Source organism: Crotalus tigris, unplaced genomic scaffold (assembly GCF_016545835.1).
Source record: "Crotalus tigris isolate CLP2741 ecotype Arizona unplaced genomic scaffold, ASM1654583v1 scf7180000018867.1602434, whole genome shotgun sequence".
NCBI lineage: Eukaryota > Metazoa > Chordata > Lepidosauria > Squamata > Viperidae > Crotalus > Crotalus tigris.
This window is the reverse complement of record NW_024097246.1, coordinates 725001-734461: the sequence shown is the minus strand read 5'-3', so window position 1 is coordinate 734461 and position 9461 is coordinate 725001. Positions and strand designations below refer to the sequence as shown.

Sequence of the window (9461 nt, the reverse complement as noted above, 5' to 3'; positions counted from 1 at the left end):
GAAGACATTTCGCTTGTCACCCAAGAAGCTTCTTCAGGTTCAGAGCCGAAGAAGCTTCTTGGATGAGAAGCGAAACGTCCTCAAAGAAAAACAAGAAAGTCCAGTTGCCTTTTGAAAAGGCGCCTTTGGGACAGCCATGACCGGGATGACGGAGAATCTCCATGGACACTTAGAAGCTCTGCTGTGTTGTGGTATGTTAAGTCAACAAGATATTAAACCCAGGCCAATTTTAGAGAATAGACATTTATTGACTCTTTCTAGCATAAAAGCAAGAATTTAATGCAGGAGAGTTGTTTACTATAATGTTTAGTAACTTCAGAATGACTAACATAGTTCTTATATGTTGCAGAAAAGCTGTAATGAATCAGTAAAAGAAATATTAACATGTAAAAGTAACAATTGAACGGCAAAAAGAGTTAAAAAATCCTATTTCAGTCTTAAGATTACAACAGTATGGAAAACAACATAGTGTAATAGCAGATAATAACTGTATGATTAACAACCAAATAAAAGAAATTCTTATTATCTAGCCCAAAACTCAATGTTTAATTACTCTGTTCATTCTGGCTGATTTGATCAACCCCTTTCTCTTGATTTCCTGGAAACTTACCGTCTAAAAGTACTTGAAGAGTATCTCTCTAAACCAGCACTCTTTTCCTCGTTAGGTACAGTTGTATCATCAGCTTTTGATGAAAAGGGATCCCTTCTTTAAAAATTAACATTTTTACAATGCCTTGTTCTTAAGATTTGCTATCTTAAAGTTTATTTGCAGAAAGTAAATTAGGGGTGGTTGTTAGAATCTAGCCGTTCTTGAGCTGTACCAAAGTGATATGAAAAGGTGTTAGAAGGACTCAAGAAGCCGGGAAAACTGAGAATCTATTACCTATATTTCAGTGAGCAGAGTAATCCAAGCACCCATATCTCTAAGAGATGATAGATCAGGCTGTTGGATCCAGCAGGGGGTTGGACTAGAAGACCTCTATGGTCCCTCTGTTATTCTGTTAATTGATAAGCATCTCCAAAGAAATACAGACCTAAAATTGCTAACCCCAGGAAAAAAATGTAGACATTGTATTCATCCCCCAATTAATGTGTGTGCATGGATATATGAAAGAGAGAGAGAGAGAGAGAGAGAGAGAGAGAGAGAGAGAGAGAGAGAGAGAGAGAGACTTGATTGTACCATCACTCCAAAAATGAAGGAAGCCTGTAGTGACAATAGAATTAACAGCAATGAATGAAATTGGACATCACATTTTTAATATTGAACTCAAGCTACATACAGTACATATCCCAACCCCTTTCTCTATCCTAGAGATACAAAGTATGGTAAAAAGAGAAGCACACGAAACACACTTCAGCTTTTCCTCCACCAGAAACAGCCCAAAAAGAGAGGAGTGGTAGGGCAGACAAACCAGTAAGCAGATCAGCAGACAGAGGGAGAGGTATTAGTCCATAAAAATTGATCGAAGTGGAAAAGAGGTAACTGGTGCACTAAAGGAGAAACAAAAATAGAAATATTTAGTAGGAGCCAACATGAGCCCTACCTCAGAAATGATCAGCCAAGATGATTTTTGAAAGGATCTTATTCTGTTCCAGACAGAACAGACTGCAATAATACAGAAGAGCCTAGACCAGGGGTAGGCAACCTTGGCTCTTTTATGACTCGTGGACTTCAACTCCCAGAATTCCTGAGCCAGCTATGCTGGCTCACGAATTCTGGGAGTTGAAGTTCACGAGTCATAAAAGAGCCAAAGGTGCCTACCCCTGGCCTAGACTGCCTCCATTTCCCTCATAGTTTGAAAGAGATTTCTACATGAATTGATCAGCTTCATCCTCGGTGATTTCCCTCATTCCTTTGTGCACATTCTGTTCGATCGCTTTCCTCTCAGCTTCCGGCACTTCTGGCATGACAGCCTTCAGCTCAGAATTGATTTTGGCCACTCTGGCATGGATGTTATTTTCAAATTCTTTCTTTTGCTTAATGACCAAGTCCTCTATCGCTTTTTGGGCATTGTCACAGCCGTCTTTTAGTTTGTTCCGCTCCATCTGGAATTGGGGATTAGAAGGGTCCATAGAAATAAGCCTGCTCAGGCTGCCCACATTATCCATCAGGTATTTTGAAGACACGTCTGTGTAGGTCTCGGATATCATGTGCACCAAATGAGCTATGTTGGACGCATTGAAGGCCTGTTTATAGATCATATCTATGATAAAGTCTTGGTGAGAATAATTTGGAATTTGGGGAAGATCTTCGGCCAATTTCACAAATTCCGTCAGGCGCTTATTGAGACAGGAATCAATGAGATTCGAGATCATCTGGAAGAAACGCACCATTTTCTCCCACTGCTCCTTCACTCTTCCCATGGCGTCCAGGCCTGTGATCAGCATCTTTTGGGCTTTTTCAAAATCAATCTCCTTTATTTCACATTTCCTCATTTCACTGAGCACATCCTGCAAATCCTTATTCTGTTGCTTTAAGTTGTCAAAGCTTTTCTGGTATTCTTCTTGACTCATCTTCAGTATTTCTTTCGTTTGCTCGGTTTTCAAAAGGCTGTTTTTCATCGCTGATGACAACGATGAGTCTTCTTGGACATTTCTCTGGGATTTGGCCATATTTGGTGCCATGGGACCAAAAGGGGATGTGCGGCTGCAGAATTTGCTTCTGCTGTCGAAAACCTCAATATCAATCGAGAGGGTGTTCATTTTCTTTATCAGTTTTTTCTGGTTTATGTTCCCTGATACTGCTCTTTCAGTTAACATATTGGAAATCTTGATGATATCGTTACATATTTTCACTGCCACATTTTTCAGGCTGCAGTTTCTTTCTTTTTTTATTTTCTCTAACAGTTGCTGGGATGTCTTTTTGATCCATGTGGTTTTGATTTCATTGTTTTTTTTATTGTAGAGGACATCCATGTCAATATTACCTTCATCATCCACCACGGTTTTAAGACCGTCCACCAATGCCACCATTTGACCTGACAGGGCAGAGATGTTGTTCATGGCTATAAAGTCATCCCTACTTTCAAACTCTTCCTCACTTCTGCTGTCGATTGGAGAAAGCAATTGATTTCTGTTAGAGCTGACCAAGGATGTCAGGCAGGTAATGGGCACCGTCAAGGTTTCTCTTACAGTTGAAGTGAAATCCAGAATTACACTACTCCAGCCGGTAGGAATGCTATCTATCGCTTTTCTATAATCGTCAAACGTATCAGTCACTCTGTTCTTTACTTCCTTGTAGTATTCCTCTGCTTTGGCCTTGGTTTCTTCAGCTGCTGCTTTTCTTTGCTTCAGGTCTTCCAAGGCTTGTTTGGTTTGCGTCAGTCCTTGTTCATACTGTGATTTGGAACTCATACACACTTCCAGGAGTTCCTCAGTCAGACAGATGACATCATAGAACTTATTGTCAACTGCCTTAGCCAAAGAGGAACATTCATTTGCAATTGATTTCAGGCTGGATAGCTGTCCAGGGAGCAAGGCATCTATCAAGGTAAGGTCATTCTGGAATAAGGTCTTCATGACCATCTTGATTTGCTCAGGGACGCTCATAGAAAGGAGCCGGATACCATCCATATTCTTGTGGGCTATGCTGAAGGCGTGCCACCCACTGTTGCTCACCTGCATCAGGGAGGCCCGGAAAGAGTCCGGATACCTCATATATTTGTAGCCTCCCTCGGGTGGGGCAAGATTGATGGCAAAGTCTCCTTGTCCTGCAGCAATGCAAGCCAGCTCCCCTAAGAGGGTGATGGAAATGGGCCCAGGCATCAGATACTCCTCCCAATTTGCGTAGGGCTTCATCATCAGTTCTGTCTCCTTTCGGACTTCCTCTGCTTTGCTAATGTTCATCACGGCTCTCGTAGCAAGCGCACCTTTGGGCTGGACAGCCATTTCGGCCTGGATAAAACAAAAAGAAGAAGAAGAAAGGTTGAACAGTCAAAACTGTAGTCTCTGGAATACCTCGATTGGAAAAGAACCCAGTGAACTCAGGAGTTCTAGAAGACTTTGCCACGTCCAGGATAACACAGTCATAACGTTTTTTTACTGGCGCTAATTTCCTTTTAAGAAATATGCATGCCAAGCACAGGAAATCAGGAGCTGAGGCGGTTGAAATGAATACAGGTTTATTGCATGTTAGCACTCTCTACAAGAATCTGAAGTGCTAACGGTTAAAGGCAGATTGGTGGTCGATAAGGGTCAACGGAATTCAAGGTGCGCTGGCCTTAGATCTCTTGTGAGCGCAAAGGGACTCGAGACTGATGATGTGCTTGACCCCTCCCTCGGGCTCAGTCTGGTCATCTCCTACAATGCAAAATTTGCCTGACTTGCTGCATTTTCATAAATTAGATTTAGAAATTCACTTCTGAACCTTTGTTTCACATGTACTTAGCTTGCTTCTATCAGAAATGTTGAATTTTAGCTCCTATAACCTCCAAAGCCAACCCAACGGCCACATTCAATGGGGATTTACAGAATTAACATCCAACATATCTGGACAGAATTTTTTAAATATTAATTTAATTAATATTAATTAAATGTTGTTTATTAAGTCTTTAAATGTTGTTTAACCAGTGCCAGCAATAAAAATGAATACATTTTTATACTTCAATCTAAATAACTGAAAACAGCTATATGATTAAAAAACCTAAACAATAAAGCTAAAAGAAAAAAAATGCAGAACAACGTTCCAATAATATTTTCTACTTGCTTAGTATGCCAAAATCAGCAAAATCATAGTTACACAAATTATTAGAGTCAATGTTTGAACAAGAAATCAAACCAAGTTTGTATGGAGACCTGTTACCTGATCTTGCCTTTCTGGCAATACAAAATCTGTTCAAAGATTGAAAGCTGGCAAATTCTGTTTAACCAAATTTTGAAGTCTCAAATACATTCATTCTTCAACTAATTACACAATCCCATTTAGTGCCACAGTAAAACCACAATACAGATAGTCCACAACTTATCACCTACAACCATTCATTTAGTGACCATTCAAACTTACAATAGCACTGAAAAAAGTGACCCATGACAGTTTTTCACATTGAACAACCATTGCAGCATCCCCCTTGTTATATACTTCGTTCGCAGGCGAATGATGAAGACACATGGCGATGCTGAACAAACACTTTATTTTCCTCTTTTCTACAACCGATCAAAAAACAGGCACGCAGGCCTTTTTTATATGGCCAGAAACCCGGACAATGTATGCGCACAAGGCTGGCACTGCTCTGTCTGGTCCTGGGCAGCTTTTGGAATGCCCGGGGGAATGCAACATCCCGAGCCTGCTTTTGCAGGCTCCGGACACAACATCCCTGGTCACGTAACCAAAATTCGGACACTTGGCAACTGAATCCTATTCGTGGCAGTTGCAGTGTCATGGGGTCAGGTCTGTTGTGGCCTCCTGATAAGCAAAATCAATGGCAAAGCTAGATTCATTTAACAACCGTGTTACTAACTTAACAACTTCAGTGATTCACATAACTTTGGCAAGAAAAATCATAAAATGCTGCCAAACTCACTTAATAACTATCTTACTTAGCGATGGAAATTTATTGTTGTATTTCAAGAACTACCTGTACCTCAATGTATCTTCGTAGTCAAATTCAAGCTTTCCAATGTTTTAACTGGAAACACGTTCACTTCTTTCAATGTAAGTCTCTCCCTCCCAAACAGGAACTTGACTTATACATTTAATAAATTGATAGTTTAGTTGAATGCATAAAGGGAGATAAATAATGAAGGACCTGTCTTGCTTCTTCCGGTCTTTCATTTCCCTCTGACTTTGATTCAAGCCAGATTCACATCGTTAAATGTAACATGACTTATCCATTTAATAAATAACTGAAAATTGAATGCATATTTTGTTTTGCTTATTCTGACTTCATCTTTCATTTCCCTAGGACTTTGATTCAAGCCAGATTCAAGAGATTCCTTTGACACCCAGGAATGTATTAAGAGTTAAAGTACAATTAGATTTCACCAACAGGTGGGATTTAAGGAAAAAGCCACTTTACAGCCACCTCCTTCCGTGAACTCAGGAACGGAGAAGAGAAACAAGCTTAAATTACATCCTCGCCATAATCTGCTTCCAAATCCTAAAGGAACACACGGTTGTTTCCTCAGCCTCCTTGCTCCCAGCTTTGCACGACTCTTTTCAGCTATTGGCACCTCTTAGTGGAGCACAGTGACGCATAATTTTCAGACTTCGGCCAAATCCTGGCTTCCCTGCTCTTCCCCCATTTCATATGAGGACACCCCCAACCTCCACTGCAGAATCTGTCTCCATCCTCTCATTGGGCTTTCATTCAGTTCACTGTCCATAACCAGAAAATCAGCCTATCTCTGGCTCCCCCCCCCCCCGATACTCTGTGTTTTCCACCCCCTGCGGGAGAAAGTTTTATGCTCCCTTAAGGACACGACCCTCTGGAGGCTCACCTGTTGGTAAAAGACGCCGTGAGAACCACCATAAGAAATACCCCCTCCCCCGAGAGAGAGAGAGAGAGAGAGAGAGAGAGAGACTCACGTCGGAACTTGTTTGTCTTTGAAGTTCAGACTGGAGAGGAGCCAAAACCGGCTATATTCGCTCTGCGAGGGGTTTCGATGCTTTTGTGAAGCTCGAGCGGATGCGAGTGCTTTTTATGCAGCCTGTTTAGTTTCAGTTTCTGCTTTGCACTGATTCCTGGAAATCAGGCGTGTTCGGAAATCAGCCCAAGTTGTAAAAGGCGGCTTTTGTACCCAGGGCCTTAACTCTAAATCCTCCCCTGGATGCTTCAGGGAACTTCCAGAGGCCACCTGTGGAAACTCTGCTGCCTCTCTTAAAATGGGGCATTGCAAATCAAAACAGTTTCTGGTTTTATAAATACCCTCTGGACCTCTGAATGGGGAGTCCTTTCTTTCTTTCTTTCTTTCTTTCTTTCTTTCTTTCTTTCTTTCTTTCTTTCTTTCTTTCTTTCTTTTTTTCTTCTCTTCTCTTCTCTTCTTGATCTCTGAATGTTTCACCTCCATTTCTGGCAGGGATCAAGTTAATTTCCTGCACTTTTTTCAATTCCAGTTTAGCTACGCGAATGGCAATTTTTTCTCATCAAATTGGAAAGAGAGATTAGGTGGAATGCTACTAGATTCAGCCCTCTGTCCTCTACCTTTATTATTATTTTTTAAATGACTTGGGGGGGGGGAAATGATGAATTCTGTAAGTTTGCAGATGATACACAACTGGATGGGTAAAATTCTAAAGCAGATTCCATATTCAAAACCAACCTGAGAGGGTAGGAGAAAAGGCAGAATAGCATAAAGATGTTTTAATGTTTTGAATTGTTTTAATGGTTTTTACTGTTTTAAAATGTTTTGAAGATTTTAATTGTAATATATGTTTTTAAATTGTGAGCCACCCAGAGTTGTTTACTCAGATGGGGAGAAAAAGGAAAGAAAAGAAAAGGAAGGAAAAGAAAAAGAAAGAGAGAAGGAAGGAAGGAAGGAAGAGAAAGAAAGAAAAAGAAAAGAAGGAAGAAAGGAAGGAAGGAAGGAAGGAAGGAAGGAAGGAAGGAAGGAAGGAAGGAAGGAAGATCTGTTGGAGACAAATGCAAGGTTCTTTACTAAGGAAATGATTATGACATGGCAACTGTTTTAGAAAGAAGGTTGTAATTTATTGAAGAGGAGAGCCAGAAAGAAAGATGACTCTGGAAAAAAGTGACCACATGGAGCAGAATGGTGGGCTTTTATACCTTCTGGGGTCTCTTGAGGTTGTTTCCTGTTCCTGTTTGAGGGTTTGTATTTCCTGTGTCATGTACTTTGACCTCCGCCTGAGTGTGCCCTTTTGGTATTGGTGGGTTAATCCTATTATGTCCTGTTTTAGAGTGGGGTATGTAGATTTTAGGGGTCTTTGTCTTCCTAATCTCTTCAGTTTCTAGATCAGTGGTTCTCAACCTGTGGGTCGGGACCCCATTTGGGGTCGAACGACCATTTCACGGGGGTCGCCAAACAAGGCTGTCCGCCATTTTTTCCCCCTTTTCTTTGGCCACGCCCCTGGCACCCGGTGATGTATAAGTGGTTGGGGGTCACCACAACATGGGGAACTGTATTATGGGGTCGCGGCATTAGAATGGTTGAGAACCACTGTTCTAGATGGAAGGCGGCAACTTTTCTGAAAGAATTATTACATTTGCATTTCTAAAAGCTGGCTTTTGCTGAGTTCCCTGGCTGGGAGTGGGGGGGGGGGGAGAGAAGTTTCTGCCTTTTTAAAGATCTTCTCCACCATTCTTTTGGGGAAATATATTTTGCCTTTTTAATATTCCCCTAAATATTTCTTTCTCTGGATTCTTCCCACAGAGTATATACTGTATATAAATACAGGCACACCTCGAGTTACGACCACAATTGAGCCCAAAATTTCTGTTTCCAATAAGACAGTTGTTAAGTAAATTTTGCACCATTTCACTACCTTTCTTGCCAGAGTCATTAAGGGAATCACTGCAATTGTTAATTTAGTAACCCAGTTAAGTGACTCTGGCTTCCTCACATTGACTTTGCTTGTCAAAAGGTTGCAAAAGGGGATCACATGACACTGGGATTTTGCAATCATCATAAATGTGAATCATTTGCCAAGCATCCAAATATTGATCACGTAACTATGGGGTTACTGCAAGGGTTGTAAGTGTGAAAAATGATCATGTCACTTTTTTCAGTGCCGGTGTAACTTTGAACAGAAACTAAATAAAATGTTGTAAGTCAAGGATTCCCTGTAATGAGGACCATCTGGAATGAGCGTTGTATTCATAAAAAAAAACCATAGTGTTGACTAGTGCAGTGTTTCCCAAACTTGACAATTTTAAGGCATGAGGACTTCAACTCCCAGAATTCCACAGCCAGCAACGCTGGCTGTGGAATTCTGGGAGTTGAAGTCCACATGGCTTAAAATTGTCAAGTTTGGGAAACACTGGACTAGGGTATATCATGTGGCTACCGAAGGCTACAAGCAAATTTTCCCAGAAGGGATGCTGACTTTATGTCAAAATGTGGGGGAAATTTAAAAATAAAAATATATATGCTTTTAGTATTATCATGTAATCATATTTTATATTTTATAATTATCATTGTATAATCAATTGCCTGAGTAGATGCTTTGAGTATATAGGGAACATACAAGCCTCAGGTGGAGGAAGGGGGGAGAACAGGAGTTACCATGGGGCCCAGTGTGAGTCACCATCTAGGAATTGTTTTTAAGTACCTTCTGGTGCCTGGTACCCCTACTGGATCTAACAGGTGTAGAAGATGGGAGACATCTCTCCTCTAGAATTGATATAGGATAGTAGGGGAGGGAGCTTATTAGTATAATGTATTCTGTTTAGGCGCTTCTGATAGATTGTAATCTCCAAAGCCTAAGCCAATGGGGCCATGGGGGAGGGAATGGGGCGTCGTGATAGGATGTATAATAATATGTGATTTTGGAATTTGGGGTGTGGTTC

General features: G+C 41.0%; 1 protein-coding gene across 2 annotated transcripts; it reads right to left on the bottom strand.

Moving 5' to 3' along the window:
- Nucleotides 1–227: 227 nt before the first annotated feature.
- On the bottom strand, nt 228–7099 carry LOC120314230. Of its 2 annotated transcripts, none has more exons than XM_039357096.1 (2): nt 6524–7099; nt 228–3894 (listed from the first exon to the last, which is right to left on the bottom strand). In XM_039357096.1, the coding sequence occupies exon 2, from the start codon at nt 3886–3888 to the stop codon at nt 1810–1812; it is 2079 nt and encodes a 692-aa protein (XP_039213030.1). In that variant the 5' UTR covers nt 3889–3894; nt 6524–7099; the 3' UTR covers nt 228–1809. The 2 variants fall into 2 exon arrangements, with proteins under 2 accessions (XP_039213030.1, XP_039213031.1); XM_039357097.1 differs by lacking the exon at nt 6524–7099 and adding an exon at nt 6436–6509.
- Between the last annotated feature and the right edge of the window lie 2362 nt (nt 7100–9461).

Bases quoted from the DNA above. Each gene is read 5' to 3' on its own strand.
- LOC120314230 (XM_039357096.1), bottom strand. From the start codon at position 3,888: ATGGCTGTCCAGCCCAAAGGTGCGCTTGCTACGAGAGCCGTGATGAAC.